The following is a 17,894-nucleotide window of genomic DNA, read 5'->3' on the forward strand; positions in this document are numbered from 1 at the left end:
ATACTGACCTAACCAATGTCTGCTGTATTTTTATGCTGTGATAGCAGTAAAAAATGTGGTGCCCACTGCTACTTAAACACTAAGACACTGTGCAGTCCCTTAAGGAATGATTCTCACAGTTCTCCAGAACTCAAGTCACTGTGGTTTTTAAAGCTGATAAACACACAACTTCTTAAACTGTTTTCTTCTTCCAGAAATTCAAAATAATGTAAAAGAAAATATTTGGTTTAAAAAAAAAAAAAAAAAAATTCAAAACCTCTCTCCTCCAGCATTCAAATTACAGTGATCTCCCTAATTTCACTAGTCAGCTGGTTTCTTCAAGCTTACAAAAACATGAACTTGAAGGCAGCAGACCAGACTTGGCACGGAGGTTTTAAAGCAGCAGGGAGTGCTGGGTGGACATAAATGCACATCCTGTGCTGACTGTGCATTTCCTCTTGAAAACATGAAGATAACAAAGGAACAAGATGATCTATTTGTGTTACAGATGTACGGCCTGAAGACTTTTAATATTAGCTTACTATTTATTGTGTTACAGTTCTTAAGCATCGCATTCTATATTTATTGCCATCATTTTAACTTCAGCTAACTCCTTATATTTTCCCTTCCTTCTTGAGATAGTAATGGAATGAGGAGAACCAGGAGTAGAGCTCTTTATCACACTACGGAGGCACAGCCCATATTTATTTTCCTTTACAAAACATAAACAGCCACAGGTTTTATTTCATTATGCATACCTGTCAAAGGGCCCTACAGAAATGCTCTTCTCTTGCATAACAGTATGTGTCTGGCTTGCAATGGGCAATAACTCATTGTACAATGGAGACACACTAAGACTTCTTGTACAGAGATTTCTTACAGATGATTGCTATTGCTAAAGGTATAAGCAGTTATTTCATCAGACTACTGTGTTAATGAGGCCAGGAAAGGGCCACATCTCAGCTCCCTCTCCCTTGGGTGAATCATTTGGTTACGATTTCAGACTATGTGGTGGGATATCTGTGTGCGTGTCAGTACACTACACAGCTTTCAGAACCAGACAGGGAGCCAGACAGGACCTCCAGCAAGCTGTGTGCAGGTCAGGCTGCTAGGCAGATAGCTTTGGACCACATGATTTGATGATCCCTGCTGACTTTAATTTATAATCTCTATTAACCACCACCAAAAATAATTCTTTACTCAATCGTGCCATCAGCACATATTCCGAATTCTTGGTTTCACACCTGCAGTTTATTAATTCCTTCATTTCTTCAGATAAGAGTATTTTACTTTAAAAAAAAAAAAAAAAAAAAAAAAGGGAGTCCAGGATATGCACTTTTCCCTTAAAGAAAGAAAAGAAAATGATTCACATTTTCCCATCATTAATTTAGCATTCATTTTTCTCTGTTTGATGCTTTACCAGAGAAAGCTGCTAACCCTCCTGAATTGGTTGAATGTTCTCTGCCTTCTTCAGCACTGCCATGATAAGCACTAAGAACTTAATAAACTCAGTCAAAATGAGTAAACTCAGCTAAATATGGTGACCAGACAGCTCATCAGGTCACCTTAATGAACACAGATCTTTCCTGAGTGTCACCAAGGTGCTTCTAGGAAAAAAAAGTAAGCATAGAGAATTTTTACTCATAGAAGTGGCTAATATGGATTGAACAGAGATAGGGATAAAGATCACTTCCATGTTTGCTCGACATGTTTTTCATTGTTTATGTAAAACATATTCTAAATAAGATTATTTCGAGGCTTAAAACTTGTCAGCACCACAGAGGACAGGGGGGCTCTTGGCAGAATGAGAACTGGCAGCGTGGTTATGGTTAGGAGATTTGCTTTTACATAGGAAAGAATTAACAAGTGCAGTTTATTATCCACATTTTTTGCACCTATTGTTTACAGTTGCATAGAATTTCTAGAATTCTCAGTTACAAAGGCATTTTGGTGATAGAATTTCTAGAATTCTCAGTTACAAAGGCATTTTGGTCCCCTGGCTAAACCTTCTGCAGATCAGGTTAAATTTTTACCACTCAGCACACAACGCTTAGACTGCAACACAAGAACACAAGTCACTCCTTCAGTCTCCAGAGGGAGAAGATGATGGTGGAGATGTCACCGTCTGCTGGAGCTCACCCTGTTTTACTATCCAACAGCTTTTCCAGTCTAAAACCCCCTTAGGTATTGCTGTCAGCGTTCCTAATACAATTGAACACACCTGAAAAATAGGTTGTAGCTTTCTGATGGAATTTCTTCTAGATCAAGACAATGGTCTGAACAGACCGACTGAGAGCGTATATTAATATAATGATATTTGCAAAGCCGGTAGGTAATAACATGAAATAAAAGGGATACAACTGACCTCAATGTGTTTTACATTACAAACCATCCGTGTTAATAAAGCTGACACAGTGCATTTGATGCCCGGGACCTCATGTACTAAAAAACACTGTCTTGAACTAGTTGGTGCTGCTGACACTTGACAGCAGCATTTCTACGCCCAGCGCTTTGTTAACTTCTGGTGGAGGAGGAATATAATAAAGTTACATGGATTTGTCACGATGGCGACGTGCTGAAGGTGTCAGTAAAACAAGCTTGTAAACAGCCGCGCTGTGTGGTACCATTAGTGAGGGCCGTGCCGTGCCGTGCGCAGGCCGCCCGCAAGATGGCGGCAGTTCCCGCACTACATCTCCCGTCATGCCCCGCGCCCCGCACAGCGCCCCGCCCCGCCCCGCCCGCGCCGTGTGGAACGTGACGCAGCTCCCAGTTCCGCCGCGCGGGGCAGGCCGGGAATGCGAGTCGCGATTGGCCGGCGCCCGCCCCGCTCTGCAGCGTGCGGGGCAGCAGGAAGCGGGAACAGCGCGAGCGCGGCGCGGCGGAGCGGTGAGTGCCGGTCGGTGCCGGTCAGTGCCGGGAACAACCTTCGCGTGGCCCCGCGGGGCGCTGCGCCGAGCCTGGCCCGCCCGCGATCCGAAAAAAGATCGATTTAATGCGCGCTTTGATGACGTAATAAGGGCTAACGAGGCGGCGGCGCCGCCGGGCGCGTCCTTCGTCCCGCCGGTGTGTCGGGCCGCACCGCGGGCTCCCGCGCGGACACCGCCGCCATCCGCGGCCGCCGCGACGCTCCCGGGCGGCCCGTGCCCGGCGGGACCTCGGCCCCGACCAGGCCTTCCGGCTGCTCCCGCTCCGGGCACTGGGCGGGCGCCCATTGGCTGCCCCGTCAGAGGCGATGCTCGCTGTGGCGCTACTATTGGCGGAGAGTCGCGATGATTGGCAGCGGCTCCCGCCAATAGGAGGGCCTGGCGGTGCGTTCGGAGCGCGGGCTGCAGCGCTGGGCGGGGCTGGCTGCGGCTGAGGGCGGGACGCGGGATGAGCGACGGCAGAGCCTGGGGCGGGGCGCAGCGACCGGCGCCATTGTGGGCGCTGAGGAGAAGCGCGGGGCGCAGCCCGTCTGGTTGCAATGGGCGCCGCGCGGTGTGCACGGCACAGCTAAATCATCAGCTCCATGAGCTGCGGCTGTAGGGGCCGAGCTGCTCCGTGCCGGGCCACACGCGTCCCGTTTCACGAGCAGTTTCACCAAGGAGTGAGAAATAGAGCCACTGGCTGAGCTCTCCCACAAGAGTTAGGTGTAAAGCAATGGAAGGGCTTCCAGCGCTGGAATGAGGGCCCAAGTGTAATCCCTGTGGTGACTCCTCCCTTCCTGCTCCAGAGCGGCGACGTTCTCAGCAAACATTACAAAAACCTTGGGTTTTTTTGTTGCTTCCTCCCCCACACAATATTACTGAGCCTTGTACTAACTCAGGGCTGTAAGTTACCCATAAACTGTGCAGTCCTGTGTGCTTTCCCCCCCCCCCTTTTTTTTCCTCCTTATTTCGTTTTCCGTTTTAAATCTTCTGAGAAAGACTGAAGCTTTGAGGGAAAAGAAGGGAAGCTTTTGAGGGAAAAGAAAAAAAAGAAGAGGTCTGTTTGGTAGGGAGCTGTTTATTATTATTTTGAGGTCAGCTTGGGGTGTTTTTTTTTGTTTGTTTTTTAACATACCCCCATGGACATGGCAATTTAATTCCAAATTACATTTGGATGGGTAGGAATGATGGTATTTGAGGACCAAAAGCTGGTTTGGCTTTACTTTTAGGATATTATTTTGTGTCCAGTTCTGAGCTCCACTGTTCAGAGAAAAAATAAATAAATAAATAAATAAAAAGGCCAAACAAAAAGCAGGGATCTCATAGAAGAAGTCCATCAGCAGGCTGCAAAGATGACAGAAGGCCTGGAGGAAAGACTGTATGAGGAAAGGCTGAATAACCTGGGCCTGTTCAGCCTGGGGAAAAGAATGCTGAGAAGGGATCTGATTAATATTTATAAATGTCCATAGGGAGGTGGGAGGTGAAGGGTTGAGGCCAGTCCCTTGTGCTGTGTAGTGGTAGGACGAGGAGCAATGGCCTAAAACTCGAACACAGGAAGTTCCATACTAACATGCAAAAGAACTGATTTGCACTAAGGGTTACAGAGCACTGGAACAGGTTGCCCAGGGAGGTTGTGGAATCTCCTCCTATGGAAGTATTAAAGACCTGGCTGGGCACCTACCTGTATGAACCTCTGTAGGGTACCTGCTTTAGGGGCTGGACTCAATGATCTCTTGAGGTCCCTTTCAACCCCTGTGACTCGGTGTTTTTAACTTCACACCATCTATCCTTGTATGATTTCCCCCCCAAAAAAGCAGGGAGAATTAAGCACTGAAGTAAATGGCTGACAATTTCCCACGTGACACTTGATGTGGAAACCCAGATGACTGCAGTGTTCTGTCTAAGGCTCATTGGAATAGATGAGTGAAGGCAGCAGCATTCATTCCTTCCACCTCACTGCCTCCCACAGGCTGATCTCCTCCTCCCCTTTGAGAGTCTAATACGTATTTCAGAGCCCACTTGGCAAAGCACTGGTAGCAGGCAGAACTGGACTTCTCTAAGCAATTCTTTTTGTCTTTTTTTCCCCTTTTACCATCTCCAAGGGACAGTTTCTCTGAGATCCAAGGAAGACCATGTTTTGTGATTAAAATACAAATCTGAGGTTTTCCTTTCTTTGATATGTTAGTAGTAAGAAAATAACTTTTGCTTTCATAGTTATTAGATAATTATTTTCCTCTCTTTTTCTGTCAACCCCCTTATACTGGTATATGCACTTGTTGGAAGCAAAACAGAACTTATGCAGCCACACGAGGGAGCTGGTCTGCATGCTGACAGCAGCACAGGTGCAGTGAGTGCACTCAGGACAGGTTTACACTCGGGCTTTCCAGTTCCAATCACACACACAGAAAAATCTGCACTGGGAGAGACAACACCCCTCTCATATAGTTTCTTCTAGCGTCCTGAAAGCAACTGCTTCTTTGCCACACTGAAAATTTTCATTTCTGTATTTAGTAATACTAACTGCTCTGCTCTCTTCCTTTGGTCTATACTGAGCTTAACAGTGTAGCAAAGAGTATTTCTCAGATTCCTTTGAGTCTCACTGTCTTCTCTCAGAAGCCGCATGTTCTTCACAGTGAGTTAGAATGTGAAACAAACTGAGGTTTCTGTACTAATGTGACTCTGAAATGTCTTCATTTTTTTCTGAAGCATTCTCAGCATGAGGACCATATGAGTGTGGGTGCTGAAGATGAGGGCTGCTGCATAAATCTGAAGTCATTTTTTCTGCAGCTAACTTATGAAATGCTTTGCTTCTAGTGATTGGATTCTCTCCAAAGATTGTTTTGCATAAGCAGCTGAGGTGTCTCCACAGGCAGTTATGCTAAACCTTCTGATGTCTGAGAACCTTCCTTCCACCCCCAGCTACGATTATTGTATCAGTAAGGGAGGAAGGGCCATAGGATTACAGCCCACTTATCTCTATCAAGAGGTTGGCAACAAATATTTCACCCAGCAGGGGAGAAACTACTTGACTGTGAATGAAACAAAAGCCTTCTTGCTCTTGAGGGTAGAGACTCTTCAACTCTCTGGCAACTCCAACCTGCTCAGAAGTTTACAAGTGCTACCTTAGGACTTTCCTACTTAAACAAAGTAAACATGTTGTATTCACTGGATATAGAATGTACATTAAGCAAGGGAGCGTTAGCAACTGTTCTTCCACCTTATAAATTGATCAAATTGCAGGAAGTGACTGTAAACATCCTGTCACTGCAGTGATGAGTTGTAGTTAAGTAGTTAGCAGTAGACATGTTATATCCCTGCATTATTTGCTTTGAGAGAAATGAGTCCTCACTGAATTGGAGAATAAGGAAATTCAGTTTGACTGCTGTTTGACATAAGGCCATACTAAATTAACTCTAATGTTTCTTACCTGCTAGTTAGAACATGGGAAGCCTGTTGTCATGGTAGTTTGGTGTATCTCTTGGTTTTGTAGTCCCTGAAAAGTACCAATTTGTTCATGTGTGTAAGGTAAGCTGCACCAACTGAGTGGCAAGGTATTCTTACTCTGCTAATGTGTATTTCACAGGCTTTTCCTTCTGCCATGGAAGCTGAGGAAAAAATGGAATGCATCCAGGAATTCCCAGAACACTATAAAGTCATTTTGGATAGATTGAATGAACAGCGTGAGCAGGACCAGTTCACAGACATCACTCTAATTGTGGACGGTATGTATGGGCACGTGGACCAGTTGTTATACAGAGAACTGTGATATCCTGCAGGGATGTCTTGCGTTTGTCACAGGTCAGCTGTCAGACTGCTAACAAATTCGTGCTACTGAATGGGCTGCAGGTTGCTTTCAGAATTTCTTTTAAAGTGTTGGGGTGGACAGAGTCTCCAACAGTCATTAGTAATTGTGCTTCTGCTTTTTCAAATAAGTGGCTGAATACTTTTAGATAGAATCCCACTTTGTAACTGCTGTACTGTATTTAATGTTATGTATTTCTAAAATATCTTAAAAATATTTTTCTCTAACTTACGCTGACTGTTTGCATGCAGAGAATTTGTACAAATACTATTTAAAAACAGCTTGAAGTAAGATTGCTTCTGTGCTTCTATAGTATCTGCATACTGCTTTTTAAATGTTGCTAAAATAAGGTGGAAGAACTCACTTCTCCTTTTTTGTGTGTGTCCTAGAGACATCAAGTATTAGTCTAAAGGGAAGACAGAGATGCAAGTGCTTATTATCCCATCAGAAACAGTGGTGTCTGAGAGATAGCCTGAGATTTCTTTTTTGCACTAAACATTTCCTATAAAGGATGGACACTTCAAGGAAGAAAGCCAGTATCCAATAGGACAGCCTCAAGTTAAGAAATACTGCCTGACCCTTGAAAGTGTAACCATTGCTCACTTGAAGGAAAAGGGTCATGTAAAACCTGTCTTAGAAAAAAGAAAGCAAATGAAGAAAAGATTACTCTTCTGCAGTTGCCAGGGTTTCACTGCCAGTGCTTGCACAAAACTTAGCCAGAATGTTTGTTTGTGCTCTAGTGTTATAACAGTCCTGTATATTGGGCTCAAAACTGTTTTCTTATACATTTGTACAGTTCTAATCTATACTGCATTTCTTATCTCAATCCCATGAAGCACTACAAGTGTTTGTGCCTGTGCCATGGTGGTACAGTGATAGGAAGTACATAGCCTGGAAAACGGGAGAACCGCTTCTGTTCTACAGCTGTGTTTATGCTAGCTGAAGTGGTGATAAAATTAGATCAGTGTGTAAGAGTGGTAAAAAGCACAGCAAACTTGGATAATATCTGAGAGCTGTGCCCAAGACACACGTGAAAAAGTTTTCACAGGGATTTACCATAAATATTTGAAAAGAAAAACTCTGGAGTAAAAAAGTACTTGAAATGATTGAATTGCAGAACTTTAGCAATGCCAGTCCAGTGATGTCAGCAGGCATGTGCACGGAATAGGAGTACTACTAGAGTACTACTACTACTGCAGTAGTATCTCATGTTACAAGGAGACACATTAAATCACAGAGTCTTTTGAGTTGGAAGGGACCATTAAAGGTCATCTAGTCCAACTCCCCTGCAATGAACAGGATCGTCCGCAGCTAGATCAGATTGCTCAGAGCCCCATGCAGTCTGACCTTGAATGTCTCCAAGGATTTGGCTTCTACCTTTCTGGCAACCTGTTCCAATGCCTCCTCCCCCTTATTGTAATAAACTTCTTCCTTATGTCCAATCTAAATCTCCCTTGTCAATACTTGTCACTGATCTCCATCCAGACACTGGGATACTGAACACCATGCTCTGATGGTGCTAGCACTCTCTGTACTAGCTAGTTCTTTGTTCACTGAAGAGTCCACCCAATCAAATCCTTATCTTTGTAATTTCAGGAGAAGAACGTAAAGGGGGCCTGTGTCAAAGGCTTTCCCTTCTCTGCTGATACACGTGGCTGTATGTTGTTAGGGCAGGTTTGTAAAACAGATTTTACAGCTGCTTTCTTTTGTTCATCTGCACTTACTCTACAGTATAAATTAGTAAGGTGTTATCTTAAATTTTTGTCTCTCTTGGCAGGCCACCATTTCAAAGCTCATAAAGCTGTCCTTGCTGCCTGTAGCCAGTTCTTCTACAGATTCTTCCAAGATTTCACTCAGGAGCCCTTGGTGGAGATTGAAGGTAATCTGATTCATGTAGATAAAAGTTTTCAGCATTGTGTACTGGAGCTGGTAATGAATCCTTAATAGAGGCAGACATGCATGCCTGATGATAACAGTTAATTTTTAAGGTCTCAGTTCATGAGTTTTCCTTGTAATTTTTTATGACTAGCAGACTGACCTTTTCCATGATAAAAGCCATTCTGTTCATGCAGAAAAGGCTCCCAGTGATGGCTAGTGGTAGATGCCTTAGCAGGAGTGCAAGAATGGGACAAACATGGAGCAATACTTCCCTTGTAGGCAGGGAGTGATTTCATGGAACTGTCAGTATACTTCTAGTAACTTGTTGATCAGAAGTCTTCTGAGACAGAGATTGTATTTTTCTATATAAATGTATACATTTAATCTCTCTGTAAGTAGAGCTCTTTATTCACATTATTTTTCCCATACTCCTGTATTTGTCATGGCACTATTCTGTAGGTGTTTCAAATTTCCATGTTTCTGTACCAGGCTTGTTATTCCAACATGAGCCTTTTAAGGATGTCACCTTATGACACTGCCATCTAAAGTATTGTGAACAAAATTCTGAGCAGGGAAGCATGCAAGGTTCATGAGATAGAGGCTCTGGTAATTTGCTTTTCTTTTTTTCTTAACAGGTGTAAGTAACATGGCATTTCGTCACCTAATAGAATTCACCTATACAGCGAAACTAATGGTCCAAGGTGAGGAAGAAGCAAATGATGTTTGGAAAGCGGCAGAATATCTGCAGATGTTAGAAGCAATCAAAGCTCTTGAAATCAGGTAAATACGTAATCCTCCTTCTCTTACAAACACTGAAATGTGGTCTTAAAAATCTTCTTACTAGAGCCATCTGCTAGTATTTTGAATTGCTGATCCTTATCAGGGAACCTTATAATCTTGTGTGGGGCCCCATTCTCTTCTATTACAATAACTGGGTCAGAATTGTATATGTAGCTTTGCTTAGTCTGCCCATGTCACTGCTTGGTACCATGCATAAGCCTCTCTCTGGTCACACAGCTGAATTGCCTTCACCTGTGCTCCCATGCTGACTCATTGCTTGCCTCAAGTGGTCAATCAGTGGTTGAGGCCGTGATTCAGCAGTCCTCCTGCATGACTAGATTTCATGAAAAAAATCATCTGACTGCAAAGGCGGGTAAAAGCCTTTGGATTAATCTCATTAGACTGATTTGAGATAATACCTGACCATTTTCAAACCTGAAAATCTGGAAGTAAAACTTCAACACTATGGATAATCTTCAGAGTCAGCCTTGGAAACAGTCTCACTCAGCTCTGCCTGAGGTTGTCATGGGTTGGTGTCTCTGATGTCTTGGAGGAAGAATGTTGTGTGTGTGGGTGATGCAGGGACGAGGGAAACAGAGCTGGGTAGTTTGTTAAAGCCCAGAAAATTAAATAGAGTATTCTTTCCACATCTCACTGTCTTCTCTATTTTTTTCTCTCTTCTGTCACCTTCTGTTCTTTCCTGAAGTGCAAGATTTTACAGTAATCATTGTACGGAATCACAGTTCTTGTGGTTTCTAACTTTAAGGTGCCACAGTCAATAGGATGCTCTTCAGAGCTTAAGAGATTGATAACAGAGAAAGCACTTGAGTCTTATCTCTGAGTAGAAAAAAGTACAAAATTTGACAAGTTGCTCTGTTAACTTATGCCATTAGGCTAACTGGTCTTTCTTATTGATCTGTTTCATAGCAGGGCTCTGTAAGAGAATATAATAACCTCATGTAAAAAGCTCCATAGCACTAACCTTCTGGTTTGCAGCTCTGAGGGGTACAGGATAAGGGGAAAACAGCTTGTGCAGTGCACTCAGGTTATATGGTCATTAATCATCCAGCTTCATTGAGAAACACCTAGGTGTTTTATGTGGAAGCTTTCTATCAGGTAGGAGCTTTTATGTAAGCATTTGTAGATCTTAACCATGTTTACACATGTATTTTACAGAAACAAAGAAAATTCATCAGCCTTAGAATCAAATGAAACAGAAGGTAAAAGTAAAGTGAAAAAGAGGAAGATAGCTGAAACATCTAATGTTATCACAGAAACACTGCCATCTGCAGAATCAGAGCCTGTTGAAATTGAAGTTGAGATTGCTGAGGGAACAATTGAAGTGGAAGAAGACATTGAGACACTTGAGGAAGTAGCTTCTGCAGAGCAGTCCATAAAGTACATACAGACAACGGGTACATCCGATGAATCTGCTTTGGCTCTTTTGGCAGATATCACTAGCAAGTATCGACAGGGAGAGCGAAAATGCCAGATCCAAGAAAAAGCTGACAATGCAGCTGATCCTTCATGCAAACAGGTAGAAGGTATTGAAATTGTGGAACTTCAACTGTCACACGTGAACAATTTATTCCACTGTGAGAAATGTAACCGTTCATTTAAATTGTTTTACCATTTTAAGGAACACATGAAAACACACTCTACTGAGAGTTACAAGTGTGACATATGCAATAAAAGGTACCTACGAGAGAATGCTCTGAAACAGCACCTCACCTGTTACCACCTTGATGAAGGTGGTGCCCCTAAGAAGCAAAGACCTGGCAAAAAAATACATATATGCCAGTACTGTGATAAACAGTTTGACCACTTTGGGCATTTTAAAGAGCACCTCCGGAAACACACAGGTAAGAGCACTGCTGTAGTCGAGTTCTTGTGGCTTTAGCTCTAGCAGTTTGGGTTTTTGCATACTTTGAGGAAGAAGCTGATATAACAAAGAGAGCATGTGAGTGCTAGAAATACTGGGCTTCTAGCTAACGCTGTAATCAAAGAATTGTAGAAATATATTTATGATTCTTTGCTGGTGGTTTTTTGCTGTTGATATGAACTGAGGATTTGAGACTTTTTTAATTATTAAAAATACACACCTGAAGCAGAAAGACCTAATGAAGCTTCTCGAGTGTTTTAAACATTGGCTATTAATGATTTGATGAGGCATGTTTACTTCTTTAAAAGTACTAAACCAAGAGCAGCTACTTTTATTTTTACAATTTTACTGATACATTCTTCTGCTTAAACAGTATCTGAACTTTGAGCTTGTCAGTGTGAAATATCCTCCCATTGCAGTTCTGTCCTTTCTCTTGTCATCTGCAATTTGACTGTGTTTGCTAATTAACGGCAAAACGTTTCTAGTGACTGTAGGAGACTTCTGTTACTGTAAAGTCTACCTTTTTGAAATATGAATAGTGTCTTTGGATTGCAAGGTGACTCACACTCCTTCTTTCTTCCTTATAGCAAGGGAGATTAACACGCTACTTCTTCATCTCGTTAAAATATCCATGTGAATAGATATTAAGCATTATGTGGACAACTTTTTGAGTGTAAACTATATGATCTTCCAGATGATTTTGATTAACATGTCAGTAAGAATCTGATGGAGGGCAGCAGCTCTATTCCTTTGCAGTTCATTCTTAAAGCCTTTTAAATAGAACTTCTTCAAATCTGTGTGTGGGACATCCGAACCTTATCTATGACACTATATTTAGTCTGTTCCATTCACAGTAGCTCTTTAAAATTTGCTTTTGCAGAGAGTCTTTGGAAAATCCTTACTCTATAAAGTAGGGAGCATTTCTTTGCTATGACTGAACTTACTACAGGCTGTATAGCAAAAGTATTTTCAGATAAAAGTTTGCGGCAGATTAACAGTAAATTAGGTATCTCCTTCAGGTGGTAGCTGATGTGGCAGGATTTTGGGACAAAGCAATTGAGCAGAGAACTCAAGCAGTACAGAGAACTTTATCAATATTTATTGGTACAACTATAACATAGAATTTAATTACTTCCAGCTTTATGTCTTGGAAATGTTGGCCTTGGAATCACACCATATTATACCACTTCATTGAGGTCTCATAAGGTTAGTGGGAAAAATCCTGCTGACGGAAAGGCATTCTAAACTGAATTCTGTACAGAATTTGTTGAATGCTATGTAAAATGAAATGTTCAAAATGTTCAGGGAGAAAATGTCCTATGAACTATTTTGTCCTGGTGCTTTTTGAATTGCAGCACCAGCAATAGCATTAAGGTAACAGGTGCAGAAGAAATAGTCTGTTTATTCATTTTGTTAATTCTGCTCCATGCAGGAACTTGACATCAGCAAAAGCTGTTCCTTGTCTCAGTAAAAGCAATCAGAATGGACAGCCTCTCTAACATTCATGTACACTGCCTGAAGAATTCTCCCCCCTTTTTTTTTTTTTAAATTAAAAAAAAAGTCTGTCCTCCAGATTGTCCTGCATGTCATGTACTTCTGACAGTACTGACAGAATTCATAAAGCAGATTGTTTTGGTGTAGTATAATGATCGTGTCTTTTTCCTCCCCCCATGAGAATGAATGAGGTTTCACTTGCCAGTCAGAAGTAACTCGCACAACAGAAATTCTGCAAGGATGCACATATGTAGTGTATACCAATTAAAGCCAGCAGGTGTAGGTTGACTTTCATAAGAAGAGCAATTTCCTCATGCAGAAGTCAATCCTAGATGGAAGCTGCTGCTCTCAATATGCCTGCTTCATCCTGGTATTTTGCAAACCTTATATCCCCTAGCTAAAAGAGATAGAAGAGCTTTGATTTGCTCTGATTTTACTGATAATTCTGTCTGCTGAATATTTCTCAAAGCGAAGCACTTTTTTTTTATAGGTGTTTTTTTTGTTTGTTTATTTCGTTTTGTGATGGTGTTTTTGTTGTTTTTGCTGTTGTTGTTTTTTAACCTGTATAGAGTTTCTGAAGTACTTGTGTGGTGATGGAAGTGGAGGAGTTGTGCATGCTGTCCACCATCCCTCTGTGCCATGCAGCCTGGGCTGTGGTGCTGACACACTGTGCAGACACTCACCTTCTTTTGGCCCTTGGATGTTGGCACTGTTATCACTGAGTTGTCGTTCCTGGGTGCATTTGTCAGAACATGTTGGAGATTACTGCAGAATCTGAGCAGGAGTAGAATAGGTCTGCCTCTGGCTGGGCAGTGGCTTGCAGCAAGGAACTATTTAAATGTGGCTAAATCACAGACCAAGTGTAATTCTGTGCTGGGAGTTCTATGCTGTTCTGTCACCTTGGCTTATCCATGTGTTGCTGCTCTTGCACAGTCTGTGATTTTTAATGTGGCAGACTGATGGCAGTTCTGCATGCTCTGCCTTACCTATGCAGTACGCTCCGAAAACATTGCCTTTCATAATGGATACTGGGAATATTTGCACCTTTTAACTTCTTCCGTGGCCCCCAGCTGTGTGAGAAGGAATTATTGGCTACGTGTGGATTTCTGTTGAAAAGCTACACAGGCATTTCTATCTATTTCCAAAAATGTGGATGTATTGGCTTTCCATCCCTGTCAGTGTTGTCTGTCTTCCTGAAACTGCAGGCTTTAAACTTAATTTCGCCAATGTATGTTTTTTACATTGTTCACTGAAATGCTTCTGCCTCGTTAACTAGTTTTTTTCTGTAGTCACATTAATGCCAGCTTAATTATCAGACTTTGAGAAGAAACGTACTTAAAATGTGCTTCAGACAGTGCCAGCAATGATGCTGTATTGTCTTTTTCTAGATGGGACTCAACATCGCATTAGGCTTTTGCCCTTTTATTTACATGAGTAAAATTTATTCTTAGAGCAGTTCAGCTGGCCAAGTCTTTACAGCGTATTTATCAACTTTTGCAAAAGCGAGAGCAGAAGGAGGGAAAGCTGACAGAAGACTGGTTGTTTTTATGCACTTATAAATCCTTGTGTCTGTCTTTACAGGTGAAAAACCATTTGAATGTCCAAACTGCCATGAACGTTTCGCTCGGAATAGCACGCTCAAGTGTCACTTGACAGCCTGCCAGTCTGGAGCTGGAGCTAAAAAGGGAAGGAAGAAGCTGTATGAATGTCAGGTGGGTAATGAGGGCTGCAGAGTATGAGGCTGGACACCTCCATCCTGTACTGGGAGTGTGGGTGTACTAAGCAGGGAAGGCAATGGGAGCAGGCTTATGTCAACAAGGGTTTCTCTTATTACAATAAATACAAGAATCTCATTCAACCATGATGTGCAGATAAGTTCTGATATCTAGATATTGCCATTTGAAATGCAACATTATTGGTATGGGATTTTATAATATTTTCTTATTATTTCTACAACTTTATCAGGGTTCTTGATGCTCTGAACTAGCCTTTTCCTGCTTGTGTGCATGCTTCACTCAAGTCCAAAATACAAAGTACTCTGTAATTTCCTGTTTTATTATTCTTCTGTTTGATACTCAGTATGATGACTTTATCTGTAAAGTCATTCCATTTTATGATGACAATCCATAATATCTTTTAAGCAAATATAAATTCTGTAGATAGATATGCTCATTTCTGCAGTGTCTTTGTGTGTCATTTTCAAGCTACTCATCTCCGTGCCAGCTGGAGGGAAGGACATGTGCTCAAAATAATGTGTCTGCAGAGTAGACAATACTTGTAGCTGGGCAGAACTAACGTGGATGTAGTTTTAAAAGATTTAAGAGGGATGTTTTTTAGAAATGACAAAATGTGAGAGTTTAATCTAGCTAGTTAAACCTCCTGATGCTGTGATCAGAACTGACTAGAAGTCCTGCATCTAGAACCTTCACTAACAAGACTTTCTGCCCATAATTCTTGCACCAGACACTTAGTGGGACATGCTTCTTCATCTAAATTTCACATAGAGTTGAAATAAGCAATTCCAAGCACTGTACTGACTGATAAATTTGGTAGCAACTCAAAATGACATACTTCTTAGTAACAGCTGCTCTGTTGATCTGAAGCTAGCTTCTCAGGTTTTACCTTTGACATGTGTTGGGTTTTTCTTTAATCTATGTCTTAATAAGCTACATTGTATTAATGGAAAGAAGTAGGCATTATACTTTGTCATATTTCTGTTGGCACTGTTATACTCCCTGGGTCTTTTGTTTCAGGTTTGTAACAGCGTGTTTAACAGCTGGGATCAGTTTAAAGATCACTTGGTAATCCACACTGGCGACAAACCCAACCACTGTACTTTATGTGATTTGTGGTTTATGCAAGGCAGTGAGCTGAGGAGGCATCTAAAAGACACACATAATATTTCAGACCGACTAGTGACAGAAGAGATTCTTCCAGTGGAAGCTGTGGAAGGTGAACCAGTAACATCAATGACTATAATAGAACAAGTGGAGCAAGTTCATGTCCTACCAGTAATTCAGGTACAAGTGGATCCTGCACAGGTTACTGTGGAACAGATGCACCAGGATCTCATACAGGACAATCAAGTGAAAGGCACACAGATGGATGAACTGCAAGAACAGGTGCAAATTAGCTACCTGGAAGTGGAGCACATTCAAACTGAACAAGGTGCTGAAGTTCATGTGGAGCAGTTGCATGTTGAGCATGTTAATCAAATACAGATGGAAGAAGTACGAGCAGAACTTATAGATGGCACTGACCTCGAACAAGTAGAATATGAGAGTGTTGACCAAGGAGATCCAGGAGAAAAGGAACCTAGTTGCATAGATGATGCAGATGATGCAGGTAAAGAAGTTCATGAACAGGCTGAAGAGTTAAAAACTCAACAGATAGTGGAAACAAACGATGAAAAGGTGGACAACTAGGACAGTTAACAACTCTGTGCAGGCTTAGGATTATAATACCAAATTCTTTTTTGTTAACTTTTACATTGATTTTTGAACTGTCAGTGGTCATCTTTCAAATATGCTGTCCTTTGGAAGCTGGACAAGTGGACCAAAATTAGCTTTCTTCGTGTACAACTGAATTTCTGTCACACGTGAAAAATAACTGTTATTCATGTAATACCACAGAACAGAAACTACCACAGAAACGGGCAGCTTTGCAAGAATTTTAATAATGAATAGCTTGTATTACTGTTAGACCATCGCTCGTTATGTGTAAGAATGACTTCACCTCTTCTTGCTTAAGAAGCAAGCTGTTGTTATAGATTTGCAGGGTGTCTGTGACAGAAGAATTAGTAAAATCTGGTGGCTTCTCATACAAACGATCCATCCGGTACCTGTGAATTTTCTGGGCAGTGTGCCTGCCATCCACCTGCGGTGCTGTGTCTGACAGCAGTCCCTGCATTTCTTTATATCAAGCTGGAACTTCTGAACTTTCATTCTGGGCGAAAAATATTTTTGCTGGAGATCTCAGAGCACAAAAATTCTGTGCCTTTTCAACACTGACTGGTGGAATTTCCACAGAGCTCCTGAAGTGTTCAGGAACCTCGTTCAGTAAAAGGCAATGTAGGTAATGTTTTAGTGCTTTTATTTTTGCTTGAAATTGTCATCTACTGATTTTTATTATTTTTTTTTAATTTTTTTTTGCATTACACTTACTATGAGGAGTGTCGGGGGAAGAACCAAATAACATGGGGATAATAGAACACTCTAAAGGGACACATTAGAGACTGTGTTAAACGTGAGCTGGAGGAAAGCTACCAGCAGACTTTTATAAATACTCGTTTTTGAAAGTGAATATGTTTAAACAAATGCAGAGAAGACTTGTCTATATGGTGTTGGATTCTTGGTTGCTTGTTTCTCTTTTTTTCGAAATGAAGTTCTGACATTTGACACAAAGACATTGTGCTAAAAATAAAAATAAAAAGCCATAGGTATGAGTGCTAAACTGGGGATCGGAAAGGAGGGGGTATAAGCATTTTACTCAATATTACACAATAAAACAATACCAACCGTGAAATGTTGCACTATTTATATCATCTGATAAAGCAGAAACAGCGGAGTGGCTGGCAATTATGGTGTCACATCTCAGTGTTAACAATCAATCTCATTATAGTAATGGGCTATTAATTTAATTTTAAAGGTTATGTTTGTTTAGAAAGTATCTGTCTAGATCTGTGTTCAGCCGTGTTAAGGACTCCTAATTCTCAATTACTGCCTTGAGACTATAGAGTTCTACGCTTCTGAAGAACTTCCTTTGCAAAGCCTTAAGCGAAGGGCTTCAAAGGAAGTTCTCTAATGCACTTAGTAATCCTGTAGCTCTTAGTTAAAATCAAGCTTTTCCATTCTGTCTTCTCCAAAGGCAGGATTATTTCCTGAAATTTGTGCTTTTATTTAGTGTCATGCAGAATGGTTGTTGTGTTTTATCTTATCCATTGAGAAACTGTTGCAAAACAAACATGGATCTCAATTAAAGTTCCCAACGATTTGATTAACGTGATTTGCATTTCTGTCTTGGATTGCGGAGTGAACAGCTGAATTTCTGCAAAATGACACTGAAAAGAGGGAACGAAGAGCAATGTGTGAGGCGTGGCTGGATTTCACAGTGTGAACATGAAAACGGGATGGGGTTAGAAGTATGGGGGTTTTTTTTGTTTTTTTTTCAGTAT

The 17,894-nt window shown here is 41.5% G+C and overlaps 1 protein-coding gene across 5 annotated transcripts; it reads left to right on the plus strand.

Annotated features, from left to right (window-relative positions):
• The first annotated feature begins 2,760 nt into the window (after nt 1-2,760).
• On the plus strand, nt 2,761-17,720 carry ZBTB35 (zinc finger and BTB domain containing 35). 5 transcript variants are annotated; one of them, XM_085529576.1, is made up of 8 exons: nt 2,761-2,875; nt 6,469-6,607; nt 8,465-8,566; nt 9,201-9,345; nt 10,522-10,882; nt 10,985-11,207; nt 14,303-14,433; nt 15,475-17,720. In XM_085529576.1, the coding sequence occupies exons 2-8, from the start codon at nt 6,484-6,486 to the stop codon at nt 16,144-16,146; spliced, it is 1,758 nt and encodes a 585-aa protein (XP_085385702.1). In that variant the 5' UTR covers nt 2,761-2,875; nt 6,469-6,483; the 3' UTR covers nt 16,147-17,720. The 5 variants fall into 5 exon arrangements, with proteins under 5 accessions (XP_085385702.1, XP_015704151.1, XP_085385701.1 ...); XM_015848665.3 differs by having other exon boundaries at nt 2,761-2,865; XM_085529575.1 differs by having other exon boundaries at nt 10,522-11,207.
• Nucleotides 17,721-17,894: the final 174 nt, after the last annotated feature.

This window comes from Coturnix japonica, chromosome Z (assembly GCF_054131305.1).
Source record: "Coturnix japonica strain WE chromosome Z, WE-NBRP24, whole genome shotgun sequence".
NCBI lineage: Eukaryota > Metazoa > Chordata > Aves > Galliformes > Phasianidae > Coturnix > Coturnix japonica.